We start from the raw sequence: 20,203 nt of genomic DNA, 5'->3' as shown, positions 1-20,203 counted from the left end.
CTGGAAATGACTTTCCACCTTTTGGGAAAAAATCTACTTTTTTTTCTTCTGAAAGAACCAATGAAAAATCATCACAGGCAACTTACACACACATACACACACACACACACACACACACACACACACACACACATACACACACACACACACAAAATGGTTCCTGGACTGGACATGGTGATGCACACCTTTACTCCCAGCACTCAGGAGGCAGAAACAGGCATATCTCTGTGAAATCAAGGCGAGGCTGGTCTACATAGTGAATTCTAGGTCAGCTGAGGCTACAGGGAGACCCTGTCTCAAAAAAGAAAAATAGGTCCCACATGAGCTAGGGAGATAGCTTTATGAGGGCTTGTCATGCAAGGCTGAGGACCTGAGTGTGAGCCCCAGAACCCAAGTCATAAAAAGGGAAGGGTGATAGTACACACCGTAATCATGCTGTTGGGAAGACAGAGACCAGCAGATCCCTGAGGTTCACTGGCCAATGAGAGACCCTGTCTCACAGAACAAGGTGGACAATATCTGAGAACAACACCCAACGTTGACCTCTGACCTAAACACCTACACACACACACACACACACACACACACACACACACACACACGCACACACAAACACATGTACACATAAACACACAAACACACAAATAGTTCTCATAAAATCACTTGCTCTTTATTCTTGCTCCCCAAAATCCACCTCTCATCACTTCATGTACACCTGTCAGTGAAAAAAGAGAATGCCCACTGTGAATAAGCAGTGCTCCAACCACCAAGGTCTTATTCTAAATCTGGAGAGTAGTTCCAGAGCTAAGGAGAATCTAGGAAACCTGGGACTTACCCAGACTCCCTCAATAGACGCCAGCCAGCTTAGCGTCAATCAATGACAGCCCCAATGGATGGCTTGTTACAAAGATACACAGTTCATTTAGCTGCTTCCTTGTAGTTAAATCCTGTTTAAACCTAGAGTTTAAATTAAGCCAAATAGAATGAGAAGAGAAACAACCAGAAATGCCTGTCTTATAATCCACAATAGTAGTAAAAAAAGACACCTGTGAAGTGACATGGTTCAGCTGTTTCATCTGACACAGGGGGAAATAAAGGCCCAAGAAGTAAATGACTCATCCAAGTGACAGAGTCAGTCAATGGGATGAGTCTCAATGAGAACCCACCAGGACAACAAGACCCCACTACTGACCAGAAACTAGCACGCATCTCTCCAGCGTCAGGACATTCCTGTGGAGAAATGGCTTCCTTGCCTGATGCGTTTCTTCAGCAGAAAAGTGAGCCTGCTCATTTCAAATCTGATTTCATACAAGGGGGAAACAGTGATGAAACCAAAAGCAAAGTACCAACCTGGAACAAATGTAGTAAGGTATTCAAACCACTGCCTGATTGTTGAGTCACCAAATAAATACACCACTTTTCTTTGCAAGCATTCTGTAATGTTGTCAGGGTCATTAAACTGGCGCATTTTAAACTTTCTGGGCCTCCACTGGTCTTTGTAGAAATACCCAGAAGGAAAAGTTCCTGAGTCTTGAGAGAGTTCTAAGTTGTCAATTGCTGTAAAGAAAAAGAGAAGATATAGTATATTCTGAAATTCACCTCCAAAAATTGATGGAAACTGTACCCAGAAGAACAACTCTACCCACATATTTGCTGGACTGTAGCTTATAAGCAACATTTCCCATTGTCAGAGCTCAAAGAAATCCCAGGCTTTCCCCCAATTCAAAAAGGTTCTCCTTTGCACAAAAATGGGAAGATGTGAAGTGGGTGTGGGGGGTACTGGAGGACACCAGGGAAAAAACTTCAGGTATTCCCTCTGTATATTTGTGTTTTCAATGAAGTTCAAAATAAAGGAAGACAAAAACCAACAGTAAGTATCTATCCAGGATTACTTCAGAACAGGAGAATCATTGTTCATCCAAATACCTTGAAAGGCAAGGAATAACTTAATTTCATATTTTGTAAATGTATAATATAGCATCTCCTCATTCATTAAAAGCAAAATTTTTTGTTGGTGGTGGTAGTGGTGGTTTGGGGGTCTTTTTGTTTGTTTTTTGAGACATGGTCTCACTATGCAGCCCTGGCTAACCTAGAACTCACTATGCAGATCAGGCTGACCTCAAATGCACAATGATTTGCCTGCCTTTGCCTCCTGAGTGCTGAGATTAAAGGCAAAGGCCACAATTTTAATCCATGTTCTGAAAACCAGAGAACAAACCAATGACATTAAAAGAATTATTCTCCACAAATGGTTCAGTAGGTCTTTATGAATAATAAGCAACATGAAAAAGTACCCAGACATCTTTCAGAGAGAGACAACATCTTTCTGCACTAACACCTACCCTAGGAAATACCACTGCGGAAGCAACACAAGGCAAGACTTCAAAACACATTGACAGCTAGTATTTCTTCCAAGTTTATTCTGTATGAGGCTCCATATGAGCAAATAAATATATTATCTCGTGTATGCTCAAAAAACTGAAGACGTTCCTGGGGCTGGAGAGATGGCCCAGCGGTTAAGAACACTGGTTGTTCTTGTAGAAGACCCAGGTTCTAATCCCAGCACCCACATGGCAGCTAACAACTGTCCGTAACTCCGGTTCCAGGGGATTCAACAGCCTCTTCTGTCCTCTGCGGGCATTGCATGACATGGGTGCACTTACATACATGCAGGCAATACACGCATACATATAAAATAAAAATAATAAATAAAAAATAAAAAGAAGTTCCTGTTACTATTCCTGCCTTTCAGAGCGGCTGACCAAGGGCCCAGAGCTGAGTTAATAAAGAGACACAGTCAGACCTGAACAAGCAGGTAAGCTCCAGAGCCCAGTTTCCCAACTACTACATCAGCCATTTCTTTTGGCTTTTTACTTGAATATATAAACTTACTCATTCCTAACAATTATTCAAATTATAATCTCCAAGAAACCACCAATCATTCTGTGCCACTTCATTACATACCTCAAGGTTCAACACCAATCACAGTTCAAACATTTCATAGCCACCTGTTAAACCACACTTTTAAAAGTGGATGCTTATATGACTTACAAATTTAAGTAAGTCTCCTATTTGGGACTATTTTCAGGTTATTTAACTCCTTAGCATTATCTGTTACTGAATCCCAATTATTATGTATATTTTTATTCTCTTCAAAGAAAATGCTTATTTTCTAGGTTGTCAGTTTCTATAAAGAAAAAAGGAAAAATATATTCTGAAATTCACCTTTAAAAGTAGATTTTAAAAAAAAAAACTTCCAGATAAAACTATCACCACATATTTGCTGTCTGCTAGTTCAAGGGTGACATTTCCTGTTGTCACATCTCAAAGAAATCCCAAGCTTTTCCCCTGATGGTACATTTTTAATCTTTTTATTTCCCTTAGGCATCTAGTAATTCTTTGCTGGTTCAGAGACTAAGTGGAAAAGTAGCTGATATTTTGAAAAAAGTTTATTTTGGTAAATATGAGTATCAAAGGATAATATAGGTATACAGAATAAAAATTTGACTATTCAAACATAATTTCCTAAACCAGGTACAGTAGGGTACACCTGTAATTACAGCTACTCAGAAGGCTGAGGCAGGAGAACACCTGAGTCCAGGAATTCAAGACGAACTTGGGCAGAGAGCAAGACACTGTCTCAAAACAAAACAAAACAAATAAAACCTCAACATGCTATATCAAGTGTGGCTGCACCATATTACTACAGCCACCCAGGGCTCCCTCATTTAATCTTTAATTTTTAAATTTTATATACATACATACGTGTGTGTGTGTGTGTGTTTGCATGTGCATGCACACCACGGCATGCATGTGGATGTCAGAAGACAACTTCTTGTACAATGTCTGTCCCAGGAATCAAAATCAGGTCACCAGGCTTGGCAGTGACCTGATTATATCAGCTGAGTCACCTTGCTGGTCTCCTTGTTTTAACGTATCAAAGCTGCATAGCTAGAGAGAGAGAGCTAAGAAGACACCTTGGCACAAAGAAAACATTTATCAGAATGATAATTAAAAGTTATTTGAGGGGTTAGAGAGATGGCTCAGCAGTTAAGAGCACTGGCTGCTCTTGCAGAGGACCCAGCTTCAGTTCCTAGCACCCACATCACAGCTAACAACCAACCGTCCATAACTCCAGCTCCAGGGGATCCAACACCCTCTTCTGACCTCTGTGCACACTGCATGATATGGGTGCACTTACATACATGCAGGCAATACACCCACACACATAAAATAAAAATAATAAATAAAATATTTTTAAAGTGATTTTGAAATTACAATTTTACCAATGGTAATTTGGTAGATTCAGCTATTCTGTTTCAAATACATGTTAAAAAGAAAAGTGTATATCACACAGGAAGCAATTACATTACCATGCAAATGTTAATTATATTTACTACCAGAGTTTAGCCAAGCAAAGAAAATCAATTACTGAACCTGACATTCATTCTTTTAAATGAGTGTACTACACAGTTCTTTTCTGATTTAAGTGGCATGCACACACCTATGCTGCCCCCTTATGGTCATTTGGACAAAAATATTACCTGATTTCAAAAAGTGTGAGGTTGTTTAAAAAGTGTTTCTTGGAACTTGGTGAATATTCACATAAGTGAGATATTAAATTCTCTTGAATTGATACAATAGCCTCGAATCTATTTCTTTGACATTAAAACAAAAAGATAAAGAAGAGATATTACTAAATTGTTATTGTGAATATTGCTGGTGAAGGGAAAGGTTTAAACAGAGGTGGTTATAGAGACCAGGACCTTTATATACAATATAAATATTTACTTGGCTTATTCGAAAATAATATTTTTGAGGATCTTTGTGCACAAGCAGAAAGCACATTTTTCTTATTACTTGCAACTAATGTCCTGGCTTCTGTAAGCATCTGGCTTGTCTTTAAGGCCCACGGCTGACTTTTTCCTACAAGGGGTGTCATCCCACATGCCATGAGAATTTTTTGTGGGGGGGGTTGGATGGGACATGAAGGACATAACAACACAGACAGCCAGACTAAGCAACATCTATTCCCCAACCCCCAGGTCCCAATGACAAACCAATTTTTTATTTCACCAAAGTTCACCCTGGGGAACCATTAGTAAGTAAACCATTAGGCTTACTTACAGAGCATAGGTGAAGGGTTACTGGCAGGGTAACCCCAAAGCAGCTCTGGAAAGTCTTTACCCAGCAACTGGAGCTGGCTTCACCATAGCCACAGATGGAGGCTCCTTTCTCATACAATCCTAGTCACCTTTCTATTGCTGTGATACAATCCTCTGTCCAAATCCAACTTGGAAAGGAAAGGGTTTATTTGACTTACACATCCCAATTATAGTCCCCCACTAAAGGAAGCCAGGGCAGGAACCTGGAGGCAGGAACTGAAGCACAGACCACAGAGGAATGTCATTTATTGGTCTGCTCACTCTAGCCTGTGCTCAGCCTGCCTTTTCCCATCCAAGTACTAACCAGGTCTAGTCCTGCTTAGTGTTCGAGACTGGAAGAGACTGGGTATATTCAGAGTGGATGGCCAAATCTCAGCCAGCTTTCTTACGCAACCCAGGACCACCTGCCCTGGGGTGGCATGGCTCACAATGGGCTGGGTCCTCCCACATCACTTAATAATCAAGAAATGCCTCACAGGCATGCCCATAAGCCAATCTGAGAGAGGAAAAATTTCCCAATTGAGATTCCCTCTTCCCAGGTGTGTCAAGATGACAAGTGACACTATCCAGCACACCTAGTCTCTCCAGCCTCCACCAGGAGATCCCAGGCCAAGTGAGTTTAGGGTAAAAGTGCATACAGATGGCTTGGAGGAGTGGCCTGACACTCAGGTGATAGTCCAATGATGCTCCCCATCCCCTCCTTCTACAAGTCCAGCTGTGATGATCTTTTGCAAGCAGACAGATGGTCTTATGAAGATGATAGTTGTTTTGCTTGGAAGATAGTGTTGTACAATGCTGTGTCTTCTGTTAACCTAACAAGGGCTATTTGGGCCAAAAATGGGACAAAATGAGAAGAAAAGAGAAATAAACTTCCCTTGACTACCTACAAAGAGCAGGATAAGAATTAAGGGTCAAAACTTGAGATCATCTCACCAAAACAAGTAGGCTCCCCCAAAAATTATGTGTTCAAATTTCCAACAAGGGTGCAATTCATCAAGACCCCTGCGTCATTTAGCTGTGAGCATCTAGGATCGCAGTACAGACACTAATGAAAATTCATCAGTATTCTCTGTTGGGAAAGCCTGTGAGCAACCAGGTACTTCCCTTTGATACAAAGGTCTTCTCCAGTTAAAACCTGTTTCTTGCTTTTGACTGGAACTATAGCCATGGGGGGGGCAGCTATGGCAATCTAAAGTGTGCACTGGACTTTAAATAGGCATCAGAAGACAACAGGTTAACTAATACATAAATGGTAAAAATTTATAGAGAAAATCTTCAAAAATATAAGATTTATAGAGAAATAACAAAGGTGTAAAGATTATGAATTCAATCGAGTCAGCCTGAAAATCTGTCTTGGCACTGTTATTGAGAGACTGGTAAAAAGTGCTTATTTTGCTAGTTTAACTTTTCACCTGTGTTTTAAAAGGAAGGAGGGACAGAGGGACAGAGAGAGGAGGGAGGGAGGGAGGGAGGGAGGGAGTTAAAAATTATGAATTCTTTTAAGGCTGGGTGTGGATACAAGATGAGCCTAAAATCTTATGGTGCTAGAAAGTGAGGAATGCCCAATTAAAAGGATAGGAGCAGTCGAAGGGATGAAGATCCCAGCACTCAGAAGCCTAAGACAGGAAGGTTCCAAATTCAAGGTGAGCCTGGGTTTACAGAAACCAAACTGAAAATGTTTCCACTTGCCAAATTAGAAAGAAAAAAAAAATAGTAATTGGCCGGCACTGGCACAGTGACTGTATTGGTGTAGAAGTGGCACTTTTATCTTGGGGGTAATCAACAGCTATCTAACTGGACTTAAAGCCAAATGCACATGGCCGGAGAGGTCATAGATTCTAGAGAAAACCCTATCTCTGTCATATACCTAGACAAATGTAATTTCTTACTGTATGCTAAATATATATATATATATATATATATATATATATATATATATCCCTATACGTATGGACAAATATAGCTCTCACCAATAACCAAGAAGCTTCTTTTTGCAACAGACGAAAACTATTACAGAGTTCCACAACTGGTCACACAGAGAATAAGTGTCTGTGAGATGCTCAGACCTGAGTGACATATCTACAATAGAACCTCTACACCTAAAGCTCACAGAATATAGCTGAACAAGCGGTAGAGAGGATATTAAATGCAGCTCTCAACTCTCGCCACTGAAGCTTCCTCATGCAACAGGAGGTGATTAACAAAGAAGACCACAACTAGTCAAACTGTAAAGAATAGGAAACTGCAGAATATGTGTCCCTGGATAGAACTCATAAACCTCACCCACCCAGGACTCAGGCACCACTGGGGAAGAAGGGACAGAAAGATTGTTCAAGCCAGGGGTGGTGGATGACCACAAGGGAACAGTTTTGCAGGCTTCTGGGAACTTGCTCATATGAACTTACAGCAATAGTGACAACATGCACAAGACCCATGCAAATTCAAACCAGACAAAAACCCAGCATAGAACTGAGAGAATGGGCAGGAGGCCCCAACCTTAGAAGGAACAACTGGCAGCTGATCACTGCTGGGTGAGAGAGAGTTGGTCTTCTTTAAGGGAGTGAGAATAGATAGGCTAACTAGGCCCCAGTGGATGAACTCACACCAAGAGACATCTGGGGACACAAACTTGACTTAACAGGCCTAAATATATATGACACAATGCATGAAACCTGGTAGGGAATCTATGGGGTAGATACAGGGAAGGAAGTCTATGAGTAAGATGTATGAAATGCACAAAAATTCAGCCAAAAAAATTGTAATTGAATTGAGCTGGAATTTCAAAAAAAAATAATCATGAGTCATACTGATACAAAAAATATGAAAAAAAGACAAGCCTTCTTTATAAAAGAATTCCAAGTAATAAAATATTGAAAGAATGAGATACATATTAAGTCATCATTGGCATGCCACAGAAATCACTGCTACAGATAAATCCAACAGAGGCTAAAATTAATGTGTGAAAGTTTAAGTAGGAAAAAAAATGTGTAGAAAAAGGAAAAAATAGAAGCCCTTGTTTAGGGTCTTAGAGTGCCCCCTCTAGAGAATGTGAACATCAATGAAGTTCTCTCTCCATCTAAGCTCCTTTTAAGTCCTTTTCTTTCTAATATGTGCCTGCTTCAAGATGATTTTCTTTTCCTTTTTTTTTTTTAATTTTATATGTATGCGTGTATTGCCTGCATGTCGGTAAGTGCACTCATGTCATGCAATGACCACAGAGGACAGAAGGGGCTGTCGGATCCCCTGGAATTGGAGTTACGGACAGTTGTTAGCTGCCATGTAGGTGCTGGGATTCGAACCTAGGTCTTCTGCAAGAACAACCAGTGTTCTTAACCGCTGAGCCATCTCTCCAGCCCCAAGATGATTTTATTATTCAAAGCCAGGCCAGTCTGTCACTACTAATTTTTAGTTTCTTTTGTCCTCTAAAAATCCATCCAAAGCCTCACTGTTTTTTTAATTTCTCTTCTCTGTACACAAAGCAGTACTCCTCGAAGTCATACCAACTCCTGGCTGACCTGAGACCTGTCGAGTGCAGGTGAACTATAAAAATTCCTCCTAGTAACACTCTACAGGATACCTGGGAACATTACAAAGTGGACAAGCATGACAGGATGGAAAGAAAGAAGGGCAGACACAGTAGGGGGATGGGGCCTCCTGGGCATATCCAACCAGGGGAAGGGTCTAAAGTGCAGTATTACTGAGGGACACCATATCTACTAACATCTTGACTACAGGGTTGACACAAACCGAGACAGTTACAAGGTAAGTATTTTCTCTAAAGATGCTTCACATATTATGGTTGTTTGAACCAGTGTTCCCCATAGGTTCCAAGTATTTGGGCACTTATTCCCTAGTTTGTGGTGCTGTTTGGGAAGGGTCAAGGAACCACTAGGAGGTGTGGCCATTCTGGAGGAAGCAAGTCACTGGGGGCAAGCTTTGAAAGTTCTTAAGCATTGCCAGATTTTCTCTTTTTTTCTCTCTCTCTCTCTCTCTCTCTCTCTCTCTCTCTCTCTCTCTGCCTCCTCCACCTGCTTAAAATGTGATCCTCAGCTTTCTGCTCTGGCCACCTCTGCCTTCATGCCTCTGCCACCATAATAGACTCTAATCCCTCTGGAATCATAAGCCAAATAAACTCTTCCTTCTTTAAGTTGCCTTGGTCGTGGTATTTTATCATAACAACAGAAAAGTAACTAATATGCATATGGATCCTCTACAATTAGTAATTCATCTGGTTCAAGTTAAGTCATATACAGTTCTTCACTATGAGAACACTGGGACTTCTCACACATAACAGTGGGAGCTAGAGACACAATTAGCAGTACTCAGTCTATATCTGGACTATAAATTTGATTAAGATTATGTAATTGTTCATGAATTTTGAATCAGGGCTGGTGAATGGCTTGCCACCAAGTCTCATAACCCGAGTTTGATCCCCAGGAACCACGTGGTGGAAGGTGAGAACCAACTTCCACAAGTTGACCTCTGAGCTCCATATCACAGAAACACACACACACACACACACACACACACACATACACACACATACACACTAATTTGGACCAGATATAGATGTTTTAAAACCTGGAACTATCACATTTAAAAATTAAGATTTCTAGCTGGGCGTGGTGGTGCATGCCTTTAATCCCAGCACTTCGGAGGCAGAGGCAGGTGGATCTCTGTGAGTTCAAGGCCAGCCTGGTCTACATAGTGAGTTTCAGGACAGCTGGAGCTACAGGGAGACCCTGTCTCAAAAAGACCAAAAAAAAAAAATTAAGATTTCTGCTCTGGGGACTGGAGATAGCTCAATGGTTAATAGTACTTATTGCTCCTGCAGAGGACCCAGGTTTGCCCCAGCACCCACCTGGAGCTCACAACCACCTGTAACTCTAGTTTCAGAGGCTCTGACACCCTCTTCTGGCCTTCTCGTTCAATGCATGCACTTGGTGCACATACATACATGCAGGCAAACCACTCATACACACAAAACTAAAATAAATCTTTTAAAAAAAGAAAAAAAAAGATTGCCTGAAAAAAAGAATGTAAATAAATAAATAAGATTTCTATTTTGGTTTCCAAATTGGAAAAAAAATAAGATTTCTGGTTTCTCATGGTGAAGAAAATAAGAGATCTACAGATCTGGGTGCAGGAGGTTTATTTTTGCATCATAACAAAGCAGTATACTGCTCCCTTGAGGTACTACTAGCTCTTTGATTCCTTCCCCAAAACTCATAGACATGCATACACACAGCTAATACCCATCCTTCTTGGTGAATGTGTATTATATACCTAGTACCTATAGCAAAGTGGATGGCAATATATGCTGTGTGGGATACAACTGCTCTCAGTAATTAAAAAGCTCTTACATACCATCTACATAAGTCTCCATGTTGTCTAAAATTTACTATGGCTAATTATATACTGCAAAGACACCATATTCCCCTGAGTGTCATTCTTTTACTTTTGGGGTCTTTTTTGAGATAGGGTCTGGAATTAACTATGTAGCCCAAGCTAGACTTGAACTCAAAACAATTCTCCTGCCTCAGCTTCCCAAGGACAAGGATTACAGGTGTGAGCCACTACACCCAGCTTACTCTTTACTATTAATAAGCTAGATCAGCAGATAGAATTGCATAGAAATCTTGTTCAAAAAGACTGCTGGACCCCACCAGTCAAAGTTCATGCTTCCTAGCATGAGATGGTCCTAAGATGACTGTAGTTCTAACTGCATGTCTTGATTATCTATAGAACAGTAATATCCAACAGAACTTTATACAGCCATGGACACAGTCTACACAAAATGCTGATGAAGGTATTCAATGTGTGATTTGAAAAACTGAATTTTTAACTTTATTTCATTTTAATTCATTTCTATTTGAATAGTGACATGAGGCTAATAGCTACCATACTGGACAATGTAGCTCTACAGGCTCTTGAAGAGCCAAATACAGAGTACGATGGAAGAAGAGGGCAGCTTTTATATTAGCATAGCTGGTAAAACCCAGAATTAAGCACATAAGATGTAGCTTATTTTTAAAAATCGGTTTTTAGCAGGCTGTGGAAGCAAACACCTTTAATCCCAGCACTCGGGAAGAAGAGGCAGATGGATCTCTGTGAGTTCAAGGTCAGCCTGATCTACATATCTAGCTCCAGGTCATCCAGGGCTACATATGAAACCCTATCTAAAAATTTTTTTTAATGAAAAAGTCAACTTTTAACATTCTTAGTTTGTACCTAGAACTAGCCACACCAGGAAATGGTAGGACTTCATCTTATGTAACAAGAAAAGCAATACATCATCAAGTTTGTTTCTTTTTACCTTTCATTCCCCTGGAAATCACAGTCACCCAGTCAGGTCCACTGGAGTTGATTGGCATTTTGATATTGACACCACTTTAGGAGGAATAAAAAAAAGCACAAGCTTAGACTTAGATTCGGGTACATTTGTTTTCAGTTACATATCTTCATCTGTACATTAAAAAAAAAAACATGTTTTCACAGAGCCTTATGGTAAAGTAGAAAAGTTAAATAATACAATAATTAATAACTAGGTCTCTTGCAAGAAGCAGGTTATATAAACTGAAGAGGAATTTGATCGATTTCTAGTAAGTTTTCACTGTACAATATACATATACATATATAGAGAGATAGATATACAGATATATATTCTGTTTAGCCACTTTAGGAATGCAAACTCCAAAATGACTAACTTTGGGTTGAAATTACCTTTTAGACTCAAGAATGCCTATTTCGTTGCTACAAAGTTTTGAAGCGACAAGTCTATGCAGAACTAAGTCACATACCAGATTTCTTAGGCACGCCCAGATCTGAGATAAGTCTCCATGGAAACATTTGCCCCAGATATATATTCAAATGTACTTTGTTCATCATTACTGATTCTTTGGTGTCCATTCCCCTTACTACAACAAATATTCCTCAAAGATATAGGCAGGGCCTCATTCACCTTTGCATCTTTAGCTCTTAGCACAGGTCCTAGACTACAGTCTATGCTTAGTAAATGCTTTTTAAAGAATTGCATGAAAAACTGAGGGAGAATAAAGGTCAGGAGAAAAACAATGGAAACCCTGTGCTTCCAAAAACTAGTCACTATTAGAGCTCTTGCCTTTTAATTAAAAACTTTTTTTTTTTTTTTTTGTCTTTTTGAAGCAGGGTCTCCCTGTAGCCCCAGCTGTCCTGGAACTCACTATGTAGACCAGGCTGGCCTTGAAGTCACAGAGATCCACCTGCCTCTGCCTCCCGAGTGCTGGGACTACAGGCGTGCACCACCATGCCTGGCTAATTAAAAACATTTTTTTAAATGTAAACTGTTCATCATGTTTGGTGGCACACGCCATTAGTCCCAGCACTTAGAGGCAGAGGCAGGCGAGGCTCTCTATGGATCAAGGCCAGCCTAGCCTACATAGCAAGTTCCAGGTCAGCAGGAACTACAGGGAGACTCTGTCTGAAAAATAAAATATATAATAATAAAATAAAATGTAAATTGTTTAACCTCTTGATATAGGAATGTGTCACCATGATAATTTTACTGCTTCATAAATTTCAGAAAAATGTGCTCATTCTATAAACAATTCTAAGCTTCTTTTATGCATTAGGCATTATCCTAGCCTGAGCTAATATGACAAACAAGACCCAGAATTTTCCTGATCATGGAACTAACATTCTAGAGAGGGAGACACAAAAACAAATAATGAAATTTATATATTATATATTATGTAAGATATACAACAATTTTCATATAAAATAGCTACAGAAAAATTTCCTGAAAAAACATTTAACCTCTTTCTAGTCATGTGAACACAATAAAGCAAATCTAATGTAAAGGACATTTTATAAAACATCAATATTGAAATAGTCCATATCATAAAAAACAAAAGAGTTGAAAAACTCTTCTAGATTAAAAATTATATATTATGTAAGATATACAACAATTTTCATATAAAATAGCTACAGAAAAATTTCCTGAAAAAACATTTAACCTCTTTCTAGTCATGTGAACACAATAAAGCAAATCTAATGTAAAGGACATTTTATAAAACATCAATATTGAAATAGTCCATATCATAAAAAACAAAAGAGTTGAAAAACTCTTCTAGATTAAAAAGATAACAAGCACATAATGTAATCACAGATTAGATTACCTGCAATGGACAACTGCAAAGGACATTGCTGGGACAAACACAGTCTAGGTGTGCGAGAGAACAGTGCCACAGCAATGATAAATGTCTAGGCTGTGATATCGTGCTATGATTATATGCTGGGAAAAAGTCCATGTCTTAGGAAATGCAGTTGGGGTGGCTTTATTTTCTCTTTAGTTTGAGGTTTTGTTGTTGTTAAGTTGATGTGTGTCTGTATGCATGTGTACATATGCAGGTTTATGTGTATGCAGGTATGGTATAGGAGTCAGAGGACAATGTCAGTCAGATGTCAGTCCTCTGGTACAGACTACCTTGGTTTTTGAGACAGGGTCTCTCACTGACCTGAGGCTTACCAATTAGGCTAGGCTAGCTAGCTAGAGAGCCTCAAGAATCTGCCATCTTTCCCTCCTCAGCTCTAGGATTAAAAGCACAGGCCACCACACCCAGATGTTTTTCACGCATTCTAGAGATTCAACATGGCTCCTCATGCTTGAGTGGCAATCACTCTAGGGGCTAAACTATCTCTCCAGCCCTTTTTCCTTTGTTTTTTGAACCCAAGCTACCCTTGAAACTCACAATCTTCTTCCTCGGTCTCTTTACTTGAATTACAGATATGAACCACCATGCTTGGCTTGAAGTGCTTTTTCTATTTATTTATTTATTTATTCATTCATTCATTCATTCATTCATTCATTCATTGTCTTTTTGAGACAGGGTCTCCCTGTAGCCCCTGCTGGCCTGGAACTCACTATGTACACCAGGCTGGCCTTGAACTCACAGTGATCAGCCAGCCTCTGCCACCCCAGTGCTGGGACTAAAGGCTAGTGCCACTACGCCCAGGAAGAGCTTTCTGAAAATAAAAAGTCAGAAAGGAGAAACCAGCCTTCTTCCCTGGTAAGGCTGATCGCATCCACTGCACCCTGACTCCCCACAGCCAGAGAAAATCCAATCTCTTCCCCTCACATCCTGTTCTCCTTCTAGCCTTGGGCTCAGGCCTGGTTTTGCTCTTAGCGCCCCAGATCTCTGGACTTTTAATCCAGACTTGTATACTACATCCTGATCCCCCAAACTCAAACCTGCTCAATATTTCAGTCTAATTTCTCAGAACCTCCACATACTGTCCCCACACCCAACTAGCTTTCACACTACCAGCCTTCTACCCTGGCTGTCAGAAAACCTAATTTGCCTTGAACTGCCTAGACCAGCCTTCTTCCCTGGTAAGTCTGATCCCACCCATGGCACACTGACTCCACTACAACCTGAAAAACTCTCCCACCCCACATCCTGTTCTCCTTCTAGCCTTGGGAACAGGACCCCTTTTGCTCTTAGCACCCAGATCTCTGGATTACCCTCTTAACTTCAAAAAGCAGTGAGCTTTCCAAATCACACTGTGTCCATCCTCCTATATTGGAACCACCTACAGCCCCTTACACTGCTGCAGGGTTAGGCTTCCCTGCCATTTAGTAGGGGCCCAAACCTTGGAAGACTGCCTGCTATCACCTGAATCCAGCCTCCACCTAGCAAGTTTCCCAAATTGTGCTATGCCTGCTGACTAGAGCAGCCCAGACCTTAGGTGGAAAACAGAGCATGTGATTCTCACCTGACTCGGACCTCTGTGGGAATTCCTGAGTACCTGGACTACAGCCATCTGATACCTCCAATATAAAATCAAAAGAAAGAACCTGAAGCCTAGACCAATCAGCCTTTCATACCCAATAAGAAAACAACAAAGGCACATCAAGTATACAAACAGAAACAGATTTAAACTCAACAAAGGAAGGCTCGAGTCTCACACCAGAATCAGAAAGAACAAAAGAAATCCACATCCCAAAGTCACAACAAAAAAACATGAAAACCCCAAATGCCATGTCCCAACGAAGCATCAACAATACTATAGAAGAGCTCTACAGTGAGAACCCCCTAGAGATAACCCAGGACACAGAATTCAAAAGAACAATTATAAACACGATCAAAGAATTCAATGAATATAAAGAACCCACAAAGAAAGAAAGAAAAGAAGATAGGGATAATTCTGACTGAATTCACAAAAGAGTTAGAAATATTGAAGAAAACTCAGGCTGAAATGAAGAAGGAAATGAAACATTCAATAAGCCAATTAGAAATGACAGGAGAAAGCCTCACCAATAGGATGAATGAAATGGAAAACAGAATATCAAGACTGGAAGATAAAATGGACAAATTAGACCACTCAAGCAAAGACTGAAAAATTTAAGAAAACACAGGAAAAGAATATGTGGGGAATGTGGGACACCATGAAAAGTAAAAATTTATGCATCATAGGCATAGAAGAAGGAGAAGAATCTCAGGTTAATGGTATGGACCCGATCTTCAACAGGAATGTAGAAGAAAATTTCCCAAAATTAAAGAAAGACATGTCCATACAAATACAAGAAGCATATAGAACACCAAATAAGACCAGAAAAGAAAACTCTCCTCATGGCATATCATAGTAAAAATATTAAATGTACAGAAAAAAGAGAGTACTGAAAGCTGAAAAAGAAAAACAACAACTCACATATAAAGGAAAACCCATCAGAATTACAGCTGACTTTTCAGTGCAAACTATGAAAGCCAGAAGCACCTGGACCAAAGTATTCCCAGTTCTAAATGACAACAAAGAAAGACCAACCCAGAATACGTTACCCAGCAAAGACATCTATTATAGTTCAAGGGGAAAGAAAAATTTTCCACAACATGAATAGACTGAAAGAATTCATGTCCACAAAACCAGCCCTTCAGAGAATTCTTGAAGCAATACAAAGAACTGAAGAAAGGAAGGATTATAGCCAAGGGGTAACAGAAAGAAACTAAATGAAGATATAACTATGGAAATGCAGTTAAACCAAGAATGCAAACAGAAATTAAAATGACAGGAATCAATACACATCCTTCAATAATAACTTTAAATATCAACAGACTAAACTCCCCAGTCAAAAGACACAGGCTAGTTGAATGGATTAAGAAACAAAATCCATCTTTTTGTTGTCTGCAAGAAACCCATCTCACCTTCAAGGACAGGAACTACCTTATGGTGAAAGGATGGAAAAGAATACTTCAAATGGTACTCAGAAAAAAGCAGGAGTTGCAATTCTAATATCTGACAAAATAGGCTTCAAACTAAAACTAATCAGAAGTGATAAAGAAGGCCTCTTCATTCTGATCAAAGGAAAAATCAACTAAGAAACTATTACAATCATAAACATATATGCACCAAACACTGGTGCACCCAACTTCATAAAATCAGTACTACAGGACTTTAAGGCACTAATAGTCCTTAAGGCTCACTAATAGTAGGGCCCTAGGGGATTCTAATACCCCATTGTCTCCATTAGACAGGTCAACAGGACAAAGAATAAATAGAGATCTGAATTAAGCAATACCACACATCAAATGGATCTAACAGACATCTATAGAATAGTCCACCCAAACACCAAAGAATATACTTTCTATTCAGCACTCCATGGAACTTCCTCCAAAATCAACCACATACTGGGGCACAAAATGAGCCTCAACATCTTAAAGGCAACAACAAACGAAACCCAAACCCCAGCAGACAAGAAGAAATAATAAAAATCAGAGCAGAAATTAATGAAATAGAAACAAAAAAATAATAATACAAAGAATCAATAAATCCAAGAGCTGGTTCTTTGAAAAGATAAACAAGATAAACAGACCCTTAGCCCAATTAACCAAAAGAAAGAAGAGCAACTCCAAATCAATAAAATAAGAGATGAAAGGGGAAACATCACAAAAGACAACAAAAAGGTCCAGAACATTATAAGGGAATACTTTAAAAACCTATATGTTATTAAATTTGAAAACCTAAAAGAAATGAATATATATCTAAAATCATGAGACTCAACAAAGCTAAACCAAGCACAGATCAACAGCTTAGGGCAGACCCATAACATGTAAGGAAATCAAAACAGTAATATAAAAACTCCCAACTAAAAAAGGCCCAGGCCCAGGTGGATTCACAGCAGAATTCTACCAGACATTTAAAGAAGAGCTACATCCAATACTACTTAAATTATTCAAAAAGATAGAAACAGAAGGAGAACTCCCAAATTCCTTCTATGAAGCCAGCATCACTCTAATACCAAAACCAGGTAAAAAGGCAACCAAAAAACAAAACTATAGACCCATATCCTTAATGAACATAGGTGCAAAATTCTCAACAAAATATTTGCAAACTGCATACAGACATCAAAAAAAAAAAATCACCCACCATGATCAAGTTGGCTCTATTCCAGAGATGCGGGGATGGTTCAATATACGGAAGAAAATAAACATCATAAATCATACAAATGGAGTCAGACAAAAACCATATGGTCATCTTAATAGATGAAGAGAAGGCCTTTGACAAAATTCAATATGCATTTATGATAAAAGTCCTAGAGGGAATTGGACTGGAAGGAACATACCTCAACAGAATTAAAGCCATATATAACAAACCCACAGCCAACATCATTCTAAATGGAGAAAAACTGGGAGCATTCCCTTTAAAATCAGGGACCAGACAAGGATGTCCACTATTATCTCCTCTCCTTTTTAATATAGTACTTGAAACTCATGCTTCAGCAGTAAGACAAGAGAAGGAAATTAAATGAGTACTAATTGGAAAAGAAGAGTCAAACTATCTCCTTTTTGCAGGTGATATGCTATTATATCTAAGAGATGCCAAAAATCCCACCAGAAAATGCCAAGAAATGATCAACAGTTTCAGTAAAGTGGCAGGTTATAAAATTAATCTACAAAACCCAATAGCCTTAGGTTGGAGAGATGGCCCAGCAGTTAAGAGCACTGGCTGCCCTTGCAGAGGACCTAGGTTCAATTCCCAGCACCCACATGATAGCTAACAGCTGTCAGTAACTCCAGTTCCAGAGAACCTGACACCCTCTTTGACTTCTATAGGCATTGCACAACATAGATTCACTTACATGAAGGCAATATACTCATACACATAGAATAAAAATAAAAATTTTTTTAAAGGCCTCTACAATGAAAACTCTAAATCTTTAATGGAAGAGATTGAGGAGGACACCAGAAGGTGGAAGGACCTCCTATGCTCATGGATTGCACAACTTAATATTGTGAAAATGACCATACTACCAAGAGCCATTTATAGATTCAATGCTATGCCAATCAAAATCCCCATGACAGTCTTCACAGAATTCGAAAAAACATCCTAAAATTCATGTGGAACCACAAAAGATCCCAGACAGTCTCAGCAACCCTGAGCACAAAGAGCAATGCTGGGGGGATTACTACACCAGATTTCAATCTGTGTTACAGAGCTATAGTCATAAAAACAGCATGGTACTGGAACAAAAATAGACATGTAGATCAATGAAACAAAATTGATGACCAAACATGAGTACAGCCACCTAATATTTGACAAAGGGGCCAAGAACATTTACTGGAGAAAAGACAGCATCTTCAGCAAATGGTCCTGGCAAACCTGGATCTCCACCTGCAGAAGAATGAAACTAGACCCTATCTTTCACCTTGCACAAAAGTCAACTCCAAATGGATCAAAGACCTCAATGTGAAACCTGAAACTCTGAAACTGTTAGGAGAAAACATTGGCAATAACCTACAAGACATAGGTATAGGAAAGGACTTTGTAAATCAGACATCAATTGCTCAGGAATTAAGGTCAAGAATCAACAAGTGTGACTTCATTAAACTAAAAAGTTTCTGTACAGCAAAAGAACCAACCAAGGAAGTAAAGAGAAAACCCACAGAGTGAGAGAAAATCTTCACCTGCGATACATCTGACAGATGTTTAACATCCAGACTATATAAAGAACTCAAAAAACAAAACAAAAAAAAAAAATAAAGAAAGCAAGTGACCCAATTAAAAGATGGACTAAGGATCTGAACAGAGTTCTCAAAAGAAAAAATTAAAGGGGCTGGAGAGATGGCTCAGTGGGTTAAGAATACTGAATGTTCTTGCAGAAGACCCAAGTTCAAATCGCAGCACCCACATTGCAGCTAACAACTGTCCATAACTCCAATTCCAGGAGATCCAAGGCCCTCTTCTGACCTCCGTGGGCACTACACGACATGGGTGTACTTACACACATGCAGACAATACACACACACACATAAAGTAAAAATAATAAATAAAATATTAAATAAAAAGAAGAAGAAGAAATAAAGATGGTTAAGAAACATCTTTAAAGATATCCAACATTGTTAGTAATTAGGGAAATGCAAATTAAAACCACCTTAAGATTTCATCTTACTCCAGTCAGACTGGCTAAGATCAAGAAAACAAATGGTATCAAATGCTGGAGAGGATGTGGGGAAAGGGGAACACTCATCTACTGCTAGTGGGGTTGCAAACTCATGAAACCCGTATGGAAAGCAGTGTGGAGAACTCTTAAAACACTAAAAATGAACCTACCATTTGACGCGGTTATACTACTCCTCGGCATACACCCAAAGGGCTCATCCTTTTGCAGAGACACTTGTACATCCATGTTTGCTATTGCTCTTTTCACAATAGTTAAGAGATGGAAGCAACCTAAGCATCCCTCAACTGACAAGTGGATAATGAAAATGTGGTACATTTATATGAGTTCTACTCAGCGGTAAAGAAACACGAAATCATGAAATTTGCAGGTAAATGGATAGAACTAGAAACTGTTAAACTAAGTGAAGTAACACAGACTTAGGAAAACAATGTATAGTCTCCCTCATATGTGGATCCTAGCACCAAATCCTTATATGCATGCATGTATCCAGATATAACTGCAGGAACCAGGATAATGAAAGGAACCAGTGAGGTAAAGGGAAAGAAAGAACCTGAGAGAAAAGAACAGTAGGATGCAGGTGTTACTACAGGAGAAATGGATA

The 20,203-nt window shown here is 39.4% G+C and overlaps 1 protein-coding gene across 4 annotated transcripts in view; it reads right to left on the bottom strand.

Annotated features, from left to right (window-relative positions):
- Nxpe3 (neurexophilin and PC-esterase domain family member 3) overlaps nt 1–20,203 on the bottom strand; it is a 59,303-nt gene that overhangs the window by 4,009 nt on the left and 35,091 nt on the right. For all 4 annotated transcript variants that reach the window (XM_029564859.1, XM_008835779.3, XM_008835786.3 and 1 more), the window contains 2 exons: nt 11,482–11,555; nt 1,351–1,557 (listed from right to left, as the gene is read on the bottom strand). In XM_029564859.1, coding sequence (XP_029420719.1) covers nt 1,351–1,557; nt 11,482–11,555 — 281 coding nt within the window. The remainder of the gene's footprint in view (nt 1–1,350; nt 1,558–11,481; nt 11,556–20,203) is intronic.

Source organism: Nannospalax galili, unplaced genomic scaffold (assembly GCF_000622305.1).
Source record: "Nannospalax galili isolate Female #2095 unplaced genomic scaffold, S.galili_v1.0 scaffold1251, whole genome shotgun sequence".
Classification (NCBI taxonomy): domain Eukaryota; kingdom Metazoa; phylum Chordata; class Mammalia; order Rodentia; family Spalacidae; genus Nannospalax; species Nannospalax galili.
The sequence above is the reverse complement of the archived record's forward strand: the minus strand, read 5'-3'. Positions and strand labels throughout refer to the sequence as shown.